General features: G+C 39.6%; 1 protein-coding gene across 3 annotated transcripts in view; it reads left to right on the top strand.

Moving 5' to 3' along the window:
* Nucleotides 1-17,676, top strand: part of NAPEPLD (N-acyl phosphatidylethanolamine phospholipase D) — a 72,455-nt gene that overhangs the window by 31,203 nt on the left and 23,576 nt on the right. For all 3 annotated transcript variants that reach the window (XM_028525416.2, XM_028525417.2, XM_036010721.1), the window contains exon 2: nucleotides 308-614. In XM_028525416.2, coding sequence (XP_028381217.1) covers nucleotides 308-614 — 307 coding nt within the window. The remainder of the gene's footprint in view (nucleotides 1-307; nucleotides 615-17,676) is intronic.

Genomic DNA, 17,676 nt, shown 5'->3' with positions numbered 1-17,676 from the left:
GCCTGCATTCCCACCAACAGTGCATGAGGGTTTCCTTTTCTCCACAACCTCCCCAGCACTTGTTGTTTGTTGCTTTGTTTATGATGGCCATTCTGACAGGTGTGAAATGGTATCTCATTGTGATTTTAATTTGTATCTCTCTGATGACTAATGATGTTGAGCATCTTTTCATATGTCTCTGGGCCCTCTTTATGCCCTCCTTGGAGAAGTGTCTGTTCAGGTCCTTTGCCCATTTTTTAATTGGATTGTTTGTCTTCCTGGTGTGGAGTCATGTGTAAACTCAGTATTTTTTCTCCTTTCTTCTTAGTTCTCCAAAGGACATGGATGAAAATGAAAGTAATGAGTCCCTGATGGCAAGCAGCCAATATCCTAAAGAAGCAGTAAGAAAACGCCAAAATTCAGCAAGGAATTCCGGAGAAAGTGATTCTTCTAGGTTTTCCAGGAAAAGTTTCAGACTGGATTACAGACTAGAGGAAGATGTAACTAAATCAAAGAGAGGAAAAGATGGGAGATTTGTTAACCCCTGGCCAACATGGAAAAGTCCCTCTATCCCAAATGTTCTCAGATGGCTGATAATGGAAAAAGATCACAGCAGCATTCCGTGTTCCAAAGAGGTAGAGTTTGACTCTTATGAGTGCTGTGTATTTACTCTTTGTGTGTGTGTATATGTGTGTGTGTGTGCATAAAACTTTGCTGTGAATTGTTTTATGACACTTAAGTTAGTTGAACCCCTTTTATATGATAAGGCAGAGGGCTGGGTTCTGGGGAGATAAATAAGGTGCCCTCAAATTCCTGGTTTAGCAGCAGAGTACATATGTGAATAACCAACTCTGATCTGGTGGCAACTAGAGGTAGGAACAACAGAGTGCTTTAGAAATTCAAGAAAGGAAGTGATTAATTGTCACTGGTGGGGTTGGAAATGACTTCATGGAAGAGGTGATATTTGACATGGGCCTAGAGAGAGAAAAAGTGTTTGGGCAGTGGTTTTCTAGGTGGCATGAACAAGGTCATAAGGTAAGAAAGTACATGACATGTTCCAGAAAGTAGTAATCTGATGTGTGTTTGGAATACGAATTATGAGGGTTAAGGCATGGCCCAAGAGTTCTTGGCTTTCATCCTTGGATAAAACTGCTAAAGCTATAAAAGAAATCTTCAGGTAACCTTTTCATGCCTTTAAAAAATTGGCAATAGGTTATTGGCCTTTGAATATGTTGGTTTTACTTAGATGAAAACTTACTAAAGTTTGCCATAAATTTTATTAGCTGAATGAGATTACACTCCAGTGGCTGCGGGGGGAGGCTCACAATTGCAGTAGTACTTTTTTCTCCTTTCCTAGGTTCTTTTCCCTCTCCTATGTCCTATCTGCCCTAGCCATTCTTTTCCACCAACACCGTGCTCTGCCAGGCTTTATGGGGAGTTGAGATATAAAGAACTTGAGGTTGGGAGTGGGAAATGGGTTGAAAACTAGGGGCATGCGTGAAGGCTTGATCTGCAGTGGCAAGAGGCAGGAGGCGCAGTAGGTGGTTGGTAGTGTTAGATATTTCATCTAGGTATGTGCATCCACTTTTCTTTAAACGATATGGGATAAAATACCTGAAATTATCACTTTGATACTAAGGAATGTTTGTAGTATTGACACTAGTAGGCAGAATTGATTAATGTGAATATCTTACCAGAACTTTTTTATAATGAGTTAGGACATTCAAATAGATAAAACCATGTGTTTATGTTTCAACTTTGAGAATGAGAAGAACAAGAAAATTTTTTTTTCTCCTTCTGGAGAACCCCATGTGAAGAGAAACATGGAGTTGAGCTATGAAGAGAAGGGTTAGGGCAGAAGGTCAAGATGGGTAGGATACCTGTTGGAGTCAATTTTTTCTGGTTTTTGAGCCATAGCTTGTAAAAAAAACAGAGATAGCAATGGTGTCTTTAGTTTGACTTTATTTCAAGAGGAAGTGAGTGACCACATGGAGACAGGAGCACATCTCTACAGTTTAACAATTTGGAAACTACTGAATCTCTGAGAACTTGCCAGGCCAGTGGTCCTTAGGTTCTTTTGGATACTGGCCCCCTTTGAAAATCCGATGGAAGCTGTGGACCTTCTTCTTAGAGAATACACATATGCACATAAACACATTGCTTTTTTACTATAATTTTAGGGAGTTCTTGGACCCTCTCAGGCCAGTTCATTAACTCATTTATTTATTCATTTAGTCAGTATTTATTGAGCAGGAACCCAATAAATAAGTATCTAGGTGCTAGAGATAGAGCCATGAACAAAGCAGAAAGACACCCTTCACCGCCTTGGACCTTAGGTTTAAGTGGGTGAGAGAGACAGTGAACAATGAGTAAATTCTGTGGTATATTAAAAGGTGATTAGCCCTGGCTGGTGTGGCTCAGTGAATTGAGCACTGGCCTGTGAACCAAAGGGTCACCAGTTTGATTCTCAATCAGGGCACATACCTGGGTTGCAGGCCAGGTCCCCAGTGGGGGACATGTGAGAGGCAACCACACATCAATGTTTCTCTCCCTCTCTCTCCCTTTGTCTAAAAATAAATAAAATCTTAAAAAAAAAACGATGATTAGTATTGAAGAAAATGAAGTAGAGAAAGAAGTTAGGGTGATACAGGTGGGAGCTACGTTCCTTAAGTGTAAGTTTTTTGTTTTTTTTTTTAAGGCAGAAGACTTTATTTTATTTTATTTTATTTTTAATATATTTTATTCATTATGCTATTATAGTTGTCCCATTTCCCCCTTCATTCCCCTCCACCCTGCTCACCCTCTCCCACCCACATTCCCCCCCTTTAGTTCATGTCCATGTGTCATAAGTTCTTTAGTTTCTACATTTCCCATACTATTCTTGCCCTCCCCCTGTCTATTTTCTACCATTTATGCTGCTTATTCTCTGTACCTTTTCCCCTTCTCTCCGCCTCCCACTCCTTTGTTGCTAACCTTCCATGTGATCTCCATTTCTGTGGTTCTGTTCCTGTTCTAGTTATTTGCTTAGTTTGTTTTTGTTTTTGTTTTGTTTTAGGTATGGTTGTTAATAATTGTGAGTTTGCTGTCCTTTTACTATTCATGTTTTTTATCTTCTTTTTCTTAGATAAGTCCCTTTAACATTTCATAAAATGGCTTGGTGATGATGAACTCCTTGATTTTGACCTTATCTGGGAAGCACTTTATCTGCCCTTCCATTCTAAATGAAAGCTTTGCTGGATAGAGCAATCTTGGATGTAGGTCCTTCCCTCATGACTTGGAATACTTCTTTCCAGCCCCTTCTTGCCTATAAGGTCTCTTTGGAGAAATCAGCTGACAGTCTGATGGGAACTCCTTTGTATGTAAGTGTCTCCTTTTTTCTTGCTGCTTCTAGGATTCTCGCCTTCATTTTTACCTTGGCTAATGTAATTATGATGTGCCTTGGCGTGTTCCTTCTTGGGTTCAACTTCTTTGGGACTCTCTGAGCTTCCTGGAAGTCTATTTCCTTTGCCAGAATGGGGAAGTTCTCCTTTATTATTTGTTCAAATAAGTTTTCCACTTGTTGCTCTTCCTCTTCCCCTTCTGGTACCCCTGTAATTTGGATGTTGGAACATTTAAAGATGTCCTGGAGGTTCCTAAGCCTCTCCTCATTTTTTTGAATTCTTATTTCTTCATTCTTTTTTGGTTGTTTCTTTCTTTCTTTCTTCCTTCTGGTCCACTCCATTGATGTGAGACCCAGCTTTCATTCCATCACTATTAGTTCCTTGTGCATTTTTCTTCATTTCACTTATTGTAGGTTTCATTTGTTCATCTAATTTGTGACCAAAATCAACCAATTCTGCGAGCATCCTGATCACCAGTGCTTTGAACTGTGCATCTGATAGGCTGGCTATCTCTCTGTCACTTAAAAAAAATGGGCTCTGGGGCTTTCACTGCTGTTTGACCATCTTTTTTTTTTTCCCTTTGGTCTTGTTGCGCCACCTGGCACGTATGAGGGGTGGAGCCGTAGGTGTTCACCAGTGTGGGGCACCCCAGTGGCTGGGTTGTGACGTTGTTTGTGGGGGCGGGGTCCGAGAGGGAACAATGGTGCTTGCTCTGCTTTCTGTGGGACCTCAGTCCCTTCCGCTACTTCCCCTGAGCAAACTGGGCCTCTCTGGTGCCAGTTCCTGTGTGGGTGGGCTTTTGCATGCTGTGGGACCTTCCGATGACCTCTTCTGAGAGGCTGGGAGTCCCTCCCTGCTCCTCAATCCCCACAGGTGTCCTCAATCAGTGCCCCAAGGCTCTATTTCCCAGCACTGTGATCCTGGGTTGCTCGTAGGGCCTTGCTTCACAATCGCCGCTTTGCTGGATCTGCTGGTTGCCACCCCTTGGCTGGGGTCTGCCCGCTGCCGCTTGTGCATTCAGGGTCCACCCGCTGCGGTCCTGCACACCCCAGATGCCTCATGCTCCCAGTCCCAACACTCTCTGCTCTCCCTGCAGTGACCTGCACCTGGCTGCTGGACTCTGCCCCTCCTACTGGTCTGGATGAACACGTCTATTTTCTTGGTTGTCCGACTTCCATTCAGATCAATTTTCTGTCAGTTTTGGTTGTTATTCTGTTTCTAAATTGTTGTTGTCTCTATCTTGGTTGTGCGAGGAGGCACAGTGTGTCTACCTATGCCCATCTTGGCCAGAAGACTGTATCTGTATTAAGACTTTTTAAAAAAAGTCAAAGTAGATCTCAATATGAACCACTTAAATATGTATCACATAAAAGGGGAAAGAAGACACTTCTGCCTTATTCTAATTTATATTTTGTTTCCTATCTCTTATCTGTATCTTGTTTCCAGTAAAAGCCTACAACTAGATCAAATGCATATATACTTGTTATTTTCATAGGTAACTTTAACTCATTCCATATTTAATTCCTTTTAGTTGTCAAGGTAATTAATTTTTACAAATTCCTAAATGTGATAGAGTTATATACTTTCTGAAAAACATAAACCAAAACATATTAAGAATCATATAAAGAACACCTGTTTTAGGTCATTAGGTCAATTTAGAACTTAAATCAAATTTCTGATTTTTTTTTTAAAGATTTTATTTTTAGAAAGAGGGGAAGAGAAGGAAAGAGAGAGGGAGAAACATTAATGTGAAATAGAAACATGATCAGTTGCCTTTGGTATACGCACTGTCCTGAGACTGAACCCACAGCCTAGGCATGTGCCCTGACTGGGAATCACACTGGTAACCTTTTGCTTTGCAGGATGACCCATATCCAACTGAGCCACACCAGTCAGGGCCTGGGAATTTTTTTTTTGTTAGACATTGGGAGGTTGAGTTTAGTAAAACAACTTCAAATTATTGTTTTTTTTTAAAGATTTTATTTATTTATTTTTTAGAGAGGGGAAGGGAGGGAAAAAGGGAGAGAAACATCAATGTGTGGTTGCCTTTCACGTGCCCCCTACTGGGGGCCTAGCTGGTAACCAAGACATGTGCCCTAGACTGGGTATCGAACTGGTGACCATTTGTTTTGCAGGCCAGCACTCAAGCCACTGGGACACACCAGCCAGGGCTCAAATTATTGTTTTGACAGAAACAGACTCATAGTGCAGAGTGCAAACTGATGGTTGTCAGATGGGAGGGGTGTTGGAGGCTGGGTGAAAAAGATGAAGGGATTAAAAAGCACAAATTGGTGGATACAAAATAGTCACAGAGATGTAAAGTACAGCATAAGGAAGGTAGTCGATAATATTGTTTTTCTGTCTTTAATTTTAATTTTATTTTGTTTATTACAGTTATCCCAGTTTCCCCCCTTCGCTTCTTTCTTTTTATGTATTTATTTTTTCTTTAATTTTTTTATTGATAGTAATATTATAATAATTATATATGGTGCCGGTGGGTACTTGAATTATTGGGGGATTTTATGAAATATGCAGGATTATAATTACTATATGTTGTATAATCATATCATTACATTTAGGTATATAAATATGAAAGTGTTTTAGAGGAAACATGATTAAAGTATAAAATAACTAATACAGAAAATGTAAATAAAATAAAGAAGGGTAATTTAGCAGGGCTACACAATTTAGTTGCATTCTCCAACAATAGTGTGTTTGATTTTTTTTGAGTTTAAAGATCAGATTTATTTGAGAAAAACAAAAAACCTCACACCTCAAAAAATGGGATTCATATATCAACTAATCTCCCACGTATTAAGTCTACAGATGACAAATCATTTTCATAGAGAATATTTTTTTGTACAAATTTTACATGTATTGAGGAGTGGGACATAAATTTCAGTTTCTGTTTTAATAATGTTGCTTGGACAGTTCCTGGTATTTGCCTTTTCTGGGCCTTTAGAGCAGTGTGCCAGTTCACAGGCTTTGCATTGTTCAGATGCTGTCATTGCTTTGTGCTGTTGCAGTTGGCTCAGTGACTTGTCACATTGTCATTGTTCATCATAGTCACCAGTAGTTAGGGGAAAAGAGAGAATCTCCAAGAAGGAGGGATACAGGCACTTCATGAATCTAATTAGACGAAGGAGGCTGTCCTTGTCAGTCAGTAGTGTGGAAGTGAACAGGGGATTGTCACATTAGAATGTGGGAGACACAGAACTGAGGCTGCACAGCATGACCTAGTAGAAAAAGTGGGACACCAGGAGTGCCATTTCAGACTCAGGTTCAGGTTTCCTCCCCCAGTGTGTGACCTCATTTCTGTCACAATCCCTGAAGGAGCTCCTTTTCTTTTTTTTGTCTGTAAAGTTAGAATAACACAGGTTAGGTCACTATAATTGTTTTTTGGTTCACCTGACACATGTAAGTACTTTGAAAATATAATGTACTCTTTGGCTGTGTGATATTGAAGAACAGGGTGCTCTTTGGAAAAATGAAACATACTGATTATTTTATATTTATACTATAGTATGCTAACAGGTTACTTTTTTATTTTTATGAAGAGAAGAAAAATGAATGTATACAGTTTTTAAAAAGTCTTTGTACTGAAAAGCTTGTTAGGCAAATAACTAGTCCCCTAACTAGTCCCTGCTACTCAGTCCCAGGTCTTGGAGGAAATTATCTTTTAACCCTTTCAGACATCATTCCTCTGGAGTTTACCTTCATATTTCTTTTAATTTTATTGTGGTAAGAACACAACATGAGATCTCTCTTCTTGAATTTGTATGTGCACATTATGCTTGACTATAGATACAGTGCTGTACAATAGTTCTCCAGAGCTTCATCTTGCTTATCTGAAACTTTATGCCCCACTGATAGTAGTTCCCCTATTGCCTCTCCTCCCAGCCTCTGGCATCCACCATTCCACTCTGATTCTATCAGATGCCTCAACTATGTAGAATTGTGCAACATTTGTCTTTCTGTGGTCATATTTTCTATCAGAGTTAACTCACTCTGACTCCCTTCCCATCTCTCTCCCATTTGAACTTATCTTTTACTGTTTATATTGTTGTGAATATATTGGTATTTTTCAGTGACAAACTGAGTAATACACTTTGGCCATGTGTCCTTTTTAATATACTTTTTCTCCCTGGGTTTAATGATACCTCTTTTTTTTTTTTTTTTCATCTGCTTAACTTTCTGACTGACCATTTCCCTCCATCCCATGGCTTTTCAATACAGTTTTCTTGAGGGAGACCCTCAGGGGGTCTTGTGGTTCAGGGCTGTAATCTGGGCTGGCAGCCCTCCAGGCTCCCTGCCAGCTTCCATCCTGGGGTCTCCCTTTACTATCATCCTGGCTCCTTTATCTCTTCAGTGTTGCCATTTCCTGTATCCCACTTGTTACTCTTTCTTGCATATTTTCTCATTTTGGTGGAGTACATTCTTAAGAGAGCTTCCTGAGAAAATGGTACTTGGGAAGTCAGTTTTTGATAGCTTGCTTGTCTGAAATGTCTTTATTCTCTTATTGATAGTGTGAATATAGAATTTTAGTTCAGAAACAGTTTTCTCTCAGAATTTAAAAGCATTACCTCTGTGACCTTATTTTTAGCATTGCTGTGGAGAAAGTCAGTGCCTTCTTGATCCTTTGTGTTTGATCTTTATTTCTGTACAAACCTGGAGGATCCTCTCTTCGGCATCAGCGTTCTGAAATTTCACCATGACGTGTCGTTATTTATTCATTATGCTTTATGTGTGGTGGGCCTTTCAGATAGGAAAGTCTGTTTCCTTAACTTCTAGGAAATATTCTTGTATAATTCTTTGAAACTTTCTCTCCATCTTTCCATTCTAAAATGAGTACTAATTTATATTTTGGATACCCTAGGTGAGTCCTTTCTAATTTTCTTTTCATTTCTTCTATATTCTGTTTTTGTTTGTTTTATATCTGACAGATTTCCTCCAAAATTCATTTATTTTGGTCCTGGCCAGGTTGCTCAGTTGGTTATAGCGTCATCCTGATATGCCCAGGTTGCAGGCTCGATCACTTTTTAAAAAGATTTGACTTACAAGAATCAACCAATGAATGCATAAATAAGTGTAACAACAAATCGGTTTCTCTCTCCTTCCCCTCTAAAATCAATGAAAAATTTAAAAAATTTATCCATTTTTTTAAAATACTTAGTGTTTCATAGTTTTTTTATTTTTTAATTTTATTTTAATTGTTGTTCAAGGACAATTTTCTGTCTCTTACTTTCATCCCAGCCCACCCACCCAGCCCTCCCCACCTCTATCCCATTTCCACCTGCTCCTAGTTTTTGTCCATGTGTCCTTCATGCTTGTTCCTGTAAACCCTATCCCTTTTCCCCTGAAATTCCCCTGAAATTCCCTCCTCTCTCCCTTCTGGACAGTCAGCCTATTCTCTATTTCAGTGTCTTTGGTTATATTTTGCTTGTTTGTTTGTTTTGTTGTTTAGGTTCCTGTTAAAGGTGAGATCATATGGTATTTGTCTTTCACCGCCTGGCTTATTTCGCTTAGCATAATGTTTTCAGTTCCATCCATGCTATGGCAAAGGGTAGGAGCTCCTTCATTCTTTCTGCTGCATAGAATTCCATTGTGTAAATGTACCATAGTTTTTTGATCCATTCATTTACTGATGGGCACCTAGGTTGCTTCCAACACTTGGCTATTGTAAATTGTGCTGCTATGAACATTGGGGTGCATAGGTTCTTTTGGATTGGTGTTTCAAGGTTCTTAGGATATAATCCTAGCAGTGGAATTGCTGGGTCAAAAGGCAGATCCATTTTTAGTTTCCTGAGAAAATTCCATATTGTTTTCCATAGTGGTTGTACCAGTCTGCAATCCCACCAACAGTGTACTAGGGTCTCTTTTTCTCCACAACCTCTCCAACACTTGTAGTTTTATTGTTTTTTTTATGATGGCCATTCTGACTGGTGTGAAGTGGTATCTCATTGTGGTTTTAATTGCATCTCTCTGATAGCTAGAGATATTAAGCATCTTTTCATGTGTCTCTGGATCCTCTGTATGTCCTTGGAGAAGTGCCTGTTCAAGTCCTTTGCCCATTTTTTAATTGGGTTGCTTGTCTTACTGGTGTGGAGTTGTGTAAATTCTTTATATATTTTAGAGATTAAACCCTTGTCTGAGGTATCACTGGCAAAAATGTTTTCCCATACAGTTGGTCTCTTTTTATTTTAATACTGTTTTCTTTAGCCGTGCAGAAGCTTTTTATTTTGATGAGATCCCACTTGTTTATTCTTTCCTTTATGTCCCTTGCTCTAGGGGACATATCAGTAAAAACGTTGATACGTGAAGCTACGTGAAATATCTGAGATTTTCCCACCTATGTTCTCCTCTAGGACTTTAATGGTGTCATGGATTATATTTAAATCTTTTATCCACCTTGAATTTATTTTTGTGTATGGTGTAAGTTGGTGCTCGAGTTTCATTTTTTTGCATGTAGCTGTCCAGTTCTCCCAACACCATTTGTTGAAGAGGCTATTGTTACCCCATTTTGCTGCTTCCTTTGTCGAATATTAATTGACTGTAGGGACTAGGGTTTATTTCTGGGCTCTCCATTCTGTTCCATCGGTCCATGTGCCTGTTTTTATGCCAGTACCAGGCTGTTTTGATTAGAGTGGCCTTGTAGTACAGTTTGGTATCAGGTATTGTGATCCCTCCTACTTGACTCTTCTTTCTCAAAATTGCAGCAGCTATTTGGGGTCGTTTATGGTTCCATATAAATTTTTGAAATGTTTGTTTTATGTTTGTGAAATATACCATTGGTACTTTAATAGGTATTGTATTGAATGTGTAAATTGCTTTGGTTAGTATGGACATTTTGATGATATTAATTCTTCCGACTAATGAACATGGTATATGTTTCCATTTGTTTGTGTCTGCCTTGATTTCTTTCTTCAGTGTTGTGTAGTTTTCTGCATACAGGTCTTTTGCCTCCTTGGTTAGATTTATTACTAGGTTTTTGTATTTTTTTTGCTATATCAAATGGGATTTTGTTCTTGATTTCTGCTTCTGCTGTTTCATTGTTAGTATACAAAAATGCCTTTGGTTTCTGGATATTGACTTTGTACCCTGCTGTTTTGCCAAATTCATTTATTAGGTTGAGCAGTTTTTTGGCGGAGTCTATAGGATTTTCTATGTACGCTGTCATGTCATCTGCAAACAGTGACCGTTTTATTTCCTCTTTTCCGATTTGGATGCCTTTTACTTCCTTTTCTTGTCTGATTGCTATGACTAAAACTTCCAATACTATATTGAATAGAAGTGGTGAAAGTGGACAGCCTTGTCTTGTTCCTGATCTTAGTGGGAAAGATTTTAGTTTTGCCCATTGAGCATGATGTTGGCTGTAGGTCTCTCATATATGGCCTTTATTATGTTGAGGAATGCTCCCTCTATTCCCACTTTGCTGGGTGTTTTTATCATAAATGGGTCCTGTACCTTATCAAATTCTTTTTCTGCATCTATTGATATGATCATGTGATTTTTGTCTATGCTTTTCTTTATGTGATGTATTACATTTACTGATTTGCGAATATTGAGCCATCCTTGCATCCCTGGGATGAATCCCACTTAGTCATGGTGTATGATCTTTTTAATGTATTGTTGGATGTGGTTTGCCAATATTTTGTTGAGGATTTTAGTGTCTATGTTCATCAGCGATATTGGCCTGTAGTTTTCTTTCTTTGTTGTGTCTTTATCTGGTTTTGGGATTAGGATGATGCTGGCTTCATAAAAAGAGTTTGGGAGTCTTCTGTCATTCTGAATTTTTTGGAATAGTCTGTGAAGGGATAGGGATTAGCTCTTCCTTAAATGCTTTCTAGAATTCTCCTGTGAAACCATCCAGACCCGGACTTTTGTCTGTCAGGAGTTTTGTGATTACTGCTTCAATTTTGTCTGCTGTTACTGGTCTGTTCAGGCTTTCTGCTTCTTCTTTATTGAGTTTTGGAAGATTATATTTTTCTAGAAAGTTGTCCATTTCACCTAGGTTTTCAAATTTCCTGGCATACAGTTCTTCATAGTAATTTCTTACAGTCCTTTGTATTTCTGTGGTGTCATTTGTAATCCCTCCTCTTTCATTTGTGATTATGTTTATTTGGATCCCTTCTCCTTTTTTCTTAATGGGCCTGCTTAAAGGCTTGTCGATTTTGTTTATCTTTTCAAAGAACCAGCTCTTATATTGATTGATCCTTAGAATTGTGCTTTTAGTCTCTATGTCATTTAATTCTGCTCTGATCTTGGTTATCTCCTTCCTTCTACTTGCTCTGGGCTGTCTTTGTTGTTGTTCCTTGAGTTCTTATAGGCCTAGGGATAGGTGGTTTGTTTGAAATGTTTCCATCTTTTTTAGGTAGGCCTGTATTGCTATGAACTTTCCTCTCAGGACTGCCTCAGGAAAAAACCAAAAAATTTTGGGTTGTTGTGAGTTTATTTTCATTTGTTTCCAGAAACTTTTTGATTTCTTCCCTAATTTCAGTCTTGACCCATTCATTGTTTAATAGCATACTATTCAATCTCCATGATTTTGAGTGTTTTGGTTTTTTTCCCTTGGGATTGGTTTCTAGTTTCAGTCCCTTGTAGTCTGAGAAAATGGTTGGTATGATTTTAATTTTCTTGAATTTGTTTAGGCTTGCTTTGTGTCCTATCATGTGGTCTATCTTTGAGAATGTTCCGTGTACATTTGAAAAGAATGTATATTTAGCTTCTTTGGGATGAAGGGCTGTATATCTATCAGTTAAGTTCATTTCATCTAGGGCATTGTTCAGTGCCACAGTATCTTTGTTGATATTTTGTTTGGAAGATCTGTCCAGTTTTTGACAGTGGGATGTTAAAATCCCCTACTATAATTGTGTTGCTGTCCATATCTTTCTTGAAGTCCTCTAAGATTTTCTTTATGTATTTGGGTGCTCCTATGTTGGGTGCATACATATTTACAATGTTTATGTCTTCTTGGTGGATTCTTCCTTTGAATATTATGTAGTGACCTTCTGGGTCTCTCTTTATGGCCCTTTTTTATAAGTCTATATTTTGTCTGATGTGAGTATTGCTACCTGGCTTTTTTTCCCTGTCCGTTTGCTTGGAATATTTGTTTCTATCCCTTCACTTTCAGTGTGTGTAGGTCTTTTGTTCTGAGGTGGGTCTCTTGTAGGCAGCATATATGTGGTTCATGCTTTCTTACCCGTTCAGCTATTCTGTGTCTTTTGATTGGAGCATTTAATCCATTTACGTTTAAGGTTATTATTGATAGGTACTTATTCATTGCCATTTTTGTACCTTGTGTTCCTCTCTGTCTCTCTCTTTTTCCTTCCTTTCCTTAAAGCAGTCCCTTTAGCATCTCCTGCAGAGCTGGTTTGGTGGACGTGTATTGTTTTAGACTTCTTTGTCTTGGAAGTTCCGTATTTGGCCATCTATCTCGATTGAGAGCCTTTCTGGGTAAAGTAGCCTTGGTTGCAGGCCTCTGGTTTTCATTACTTGGAATATTTCTTGCCATACTCTTCTGGCTTGGAGTGTTTCCATTGAGAAGTCAGCTGCTAACATTATTGGGGCTCCCTTGTATGTTACTTCCTGTTTCTCCCTTGCTGCTTTTAAGATTCTCTTTTTGTCTTGGTATTTTGCCATTTTAATAATGATATGTCTTGAAGTTCGTCTCTTTGAGTTCCTCTTGATTGGGACTCTCTGTGTTTCCTGATTTGTATGACTTTTTCTCTCATGAAATTAGGGAAGCTTTCCATCATTACTTTTTCAAATAGATTTTCTATCCCTAGCTGCTCTTCTCATTCTGGTATCCTTATTATATGGATATTATTACGTTTCATATTGTCTTGCATTTCTCTTAATTCCTCTTCATTCTTTCTGAGCCTCTTACTTTTCTTGCTCTTTCCGGGTGTTTTTTCCTACTTTGTTCTCTAGGTCGCTGATCTGATCTGCTGCTTCATCAGTCCTGCTTTTCATTCCTTGTACTGTGTTCTTCAGTTCAGAAATTGCATTCTTCATTTCCCCTTGGTCCTTGTTGATAGTTTCTATTTCCTTTTTCATGTTGATATAGTTTGCAGTGAGTTCATTGTAGCTTCCCTGTAGTTTCTGGTGGCTCATTGTGAGCTTATTGAGCTTCCTGATAATGATTGCTTTGAACTCAATATCTGATAGTTGAGTTTCCTCTGTTTCATTTAGCATCCTTTCTGAGTCTTCCTCCTTTCCTTTCATTTAGGGATTGTTTCTTTGTCTTCCCATTGTTTGTGAGACTCTTCTTGTTAGCCTCAGCTTCTTACATTGATCTGTTCTGGCTCCCTGGGTTTATGGTGTGAATTTCTGTGGTAGAATACCTGTGCGATTCAGTGGTGCAGTCTCCTTGATCTCTCGAATTCACTGGTCTTGGGCTGTCGTTTAAGTTGGCTTTGTGTTTGTCTTTGGGTTTTTCTTTGGTGGGTCCTTCCCACTAGCTGGTTAATTGAGGGTCACTCTGTCCACCACCTCCTGTATTTTGTTGTGCTGGTGTGGTCAGGTTGTGTTGAAGCTGGTTCTCCTGTGTGTACAAGGTTTTGAGGATTCTCTCTCGCTCTTGTTCAGTTGTTTGTACTGGGTAGTGTCTCCACTACTTAGTTGTATTTCCTGATAGGTCCTGGATTGAGGTTTGTGTGGTTTCCACTTCCTCCTTCACCTTCTTCTCTTGTTATCTGTTGGTGGTTCCTTTGTTGTTGGGTTTCCTCTTCCAGTGGGTATCCTGGTGTTCTCCGCTTCTACCTACTCTTTTTTGTGATCAGTTGGAGGGGGAAGGCAAAATGGTTTAAGACAGCAAGAGAATATTCTATAATATTTACAGTAGCAGCCAGTAGAGAAGAGATAGGAGATCCTTTGGCTGTGTACAGTGTTAACTGTAATCTTCCACCCAAGTAGCTGATTTTTAAAAAGGATGGAAAGAAGGTAAGACTCTTGTTGGGGAAGGAAGGATTGTGAGTTGGATCTAGAAAGCAGTGAGGTTGTGGGAGGTCAGATTCTGAGGCAAGGTGAGAGTACAGGATAGTAAAGAGGTGTAGTGTGTGAGAGGATAGAGTTAACCACTACAGTAATAGAGTCCACGAAACCGTGAAGTGGGCTAAGATCTGGGAGGGGTGTTGTGAAGTATGGAACAGCCATTATTTACAATAATATTAGAGCAACAATCATATGACAGAATCTATGTGATCTAGGTAACAAGAATAGGGAGTCCTAATAGGACCTTGAGTAGTGTGCTAAAGGAACACAAGTGACATGAAGTACAGTAAATTAGCAATACAGTATGAAAGAGAGAGCAGGGGAAACCTGTCAAATGATACAGTATAACCCACCAAGCAAAGAAGACTATACAGAAAGAAGAGAAAGACAAAAATACTATTAAAATAAAAGATGTAAGAATATTGGAAAAATAATAATAATACAAATATACGATAACTTGCAGTTTCTCTGTAATAGCAGAGTGAAATTTGTTTCAGTGTTGCAGCTGTTGTGATGCCCCTTCTTTGGGTCCAACTCTGGTCTTTTTACAGTTCCAGGGTGGTTTTTTTTTTTTCTGTCTCACTTGTAGGTATTTAAAAAAATGAAAGGCAGACGAAGGAAGGAAAGAGATAAAATTGGAAAGAAAGAAAGAAAGAAAGGAAAAAGGAATTGAAAGAAAAAAATCACTGGGTCGTAGGAAGGAAAGAGGAAAAAGGAATTGAAAGAGAAAAAATAATAAAAATAAAAAAATAAAAATAATTAAAAAAATAAAAATAGAATAAAATTTAAAAGCTTCTTGGTTTCAAAGTGGCCAGACCGGTTTTTCTGGTCTTGGCTGGCAGCAACAGGTTGAGGGGTGATTGGTATGGCTTTTCTTCCTTCCTGTTCTGCACTCAGTCAGCCGAGCGCACACTTGCTATCCTGGTACCTCTCCCCTGCGCCTTGGGTATGGGATCCAGGCCTTTCCCCGGGGTTACCGCTATGGGCTGGGGTGTGGCGGTACACTCATGCACTCACTGGGCCAGGCTGCCTCACCCTTCCCAGTGCTATGGGGGTGCGCAGGGTCTTCTTCACAACCTTCCGCGCAACCCCTGGATCACTGCCCAGCTGGGTGGCAGGGAGACCGGAGTGTTTGCTGTAGGACAATTCCCCAAACAGTGTCTGTCTTTTCACTTTTTCTTTTTGAGAAATTCCTCTTACTCAAGCCTGCCGCTCCATACAGTGGCCTGGCCTCTCCCACAGCCCAATTCTCCAGCTAGACCAGTGACTATAGGGGTCTGGACCATCACTGCGTGATTCTTAACTCTGCCGGTGTCCACAGACTCCTCAGGTGCTCACAGCCCCTGTGTATTTGCTATCAAGTCAGGTTTCTCTCGGTGCTGCTCTGACCTTGTTTGCCTGGGGAGGGAGCAGTTGCTCTGGCAACTGAGGATTATGTGGCAATCCTCTCCTGAGGATTATGTGGCAAATCTGGCAGGGGACACCCGGCCTGGGGCTGCAGCCACCCTGGACCCCGCACTGGTCCCTGGGACCTTATTGTCCCGAAACACGCTCCTTACCGTCTGGTTTTTTGGTTCCGCTACAATTTTTGGTCTCTTATTTTCATATATGCTGAGGTACTATTGGTTGTTTGCTCTTTTACTCCGTAAATCCGTGGTAGATCAGCTAGGATTTTCTCCCGTGTGTGGGGGGAAGTGGAATCTGTTCCCTCCTACCCTGACGCCATCTTCCTCCCTTTTGTCGTGTTCCATAGTTTTAAGTGATGGGTGAAAATGTTACAATATGGAATTTAAAAAAAAGAACAAAATAAGAATACCATATGATCTTAACCATACTTAAAAATGGAACTGTGGATAAAGATAGCATAAAGTTAACAGTAGTTATATTTTCTATATATTGATATAAAGGATGATTACTTTTCTTTATATTTTTCTATTTTTTCCAATATTTTTTGTTTTTATTGTTTTATTCCAATTGTCCCAATTATTGCCCCATTGCTCTCCCCTGCCCTGCCCACACCCTGCTCCACAGTCAATCTCCACCCTGTTGTCCATGTCCATGGGTCCTTTGTACATACTCTCCTCCTTTCCCCCATTATCCCCCTCCCTACACCCTTCTGGTCACTGACAGTTTGATCTTTATTTCCCTGTCTCAGGTTCTTTTTGGTCATTTGTTTGTTTTGTTGATTAGGTTCCACTTATAGGTGAGATCATATGGTATTTGTCTTTCACTGCCTGACTTATTTCACTTAGTACAATGCTCTCCAGTTCCATCCATGCTGTTGCGAAGGTTAGGATTTCCTCCTTTTCTTTCTGCTGCGTAGTGTCCCATTGTGTAACGTACCATAGTTTTTTGATCCACTTATTTACTGATGGGCACTAGGTTGTTTCCAGCATTTGGCTCTTGTAAATAACGCTGCTGTGAACATAGGTGTGCATAGGTTCTTTTGAATTGGTGTTTCAGGATTCTTAGGGGATAATCTGAGCAGTGGAATCACTGGGTCATAAGGCAGTTCCATTTTTAGATTTTTGAGGGAATTTCATACTGTTTTCCACAGTGGTTGCACCAGCCTGCATTCCCACCAACAGTGCACGAGGGTTTCCTTTTCTCCACAACCTCCCCAGCACTTGTTGTTTGTTGCTTTGTTTATGATGGCCATTCTGACAGCTGTGAAGTGGTATCTCATTGTGATTTTAATTTGTATCTCTCTGATGGCTAATGATGTTGAGCATCTTTTCATATGTCTCTGGGCCCTCTTTATGCCCTCCTTGGAGAAATGTCTGTTCAGGTCCTTTGCTCATTTTTTAATTGGATTGTCTTCTTGGTGTTGAGTCATATGAGTTCTTCATACATTTGGAAGATCAAACCCTTGTCTGATATACCATTGGCAAATACGTTTTCCCATATAGTTGGTTCTCTTTTCATTTTGATGATGTTTTCTTTAGCTGTGGAGAAGCTTTATAGTTTGATGTAGTCCCATTTATTTATTCTTTCCCTTGCCCTAGAACAGGGGTGTCAAACGCATTTTCACTGGGGGCCACATCAACCTTGTGGTTGCCTTCAAAGAGCTGAATGTAATTTTAGGACTGATAAATGTTAAGTACTCAACAGTTAGTGAGAGCTCAGCATTGCCCTCCGGGTAGAAAGAAGGTTCTGGGCCTGGTAAAATAAGGTGGAGGGCCATATTTGACCTGAAGGCCTTGTGTTTGCCACCTGTGCCCTAGAGGATATATTGGCAAAAATATTGGTGCATGGGATATCTGAAATTTCACTGCCTATGTTCTCCTCTAGGACTTTTATGATTTGACAACTTATGTTTAAGTCT

Source organism: Phyllostomus discolor, chromosome 10 (genome assembly GCF_004126475.2).
Source record: "Phyllostomus discolor isolate MPI-MPIP mPhyDis1 chromosome 10, mPhyDis1.pri.v3, whole genome shotgun sequence".
Classification (NCBI taxonomy): Eukaryota; Metazoa; Chordata; class Mammalia; order Chiroptera; family Phyllostomidae; genus Phyllostomus; species Phyllostomus discolor.
This window is presented reverse-complemented; position numbering and strand designations above follow the sequence as displayed.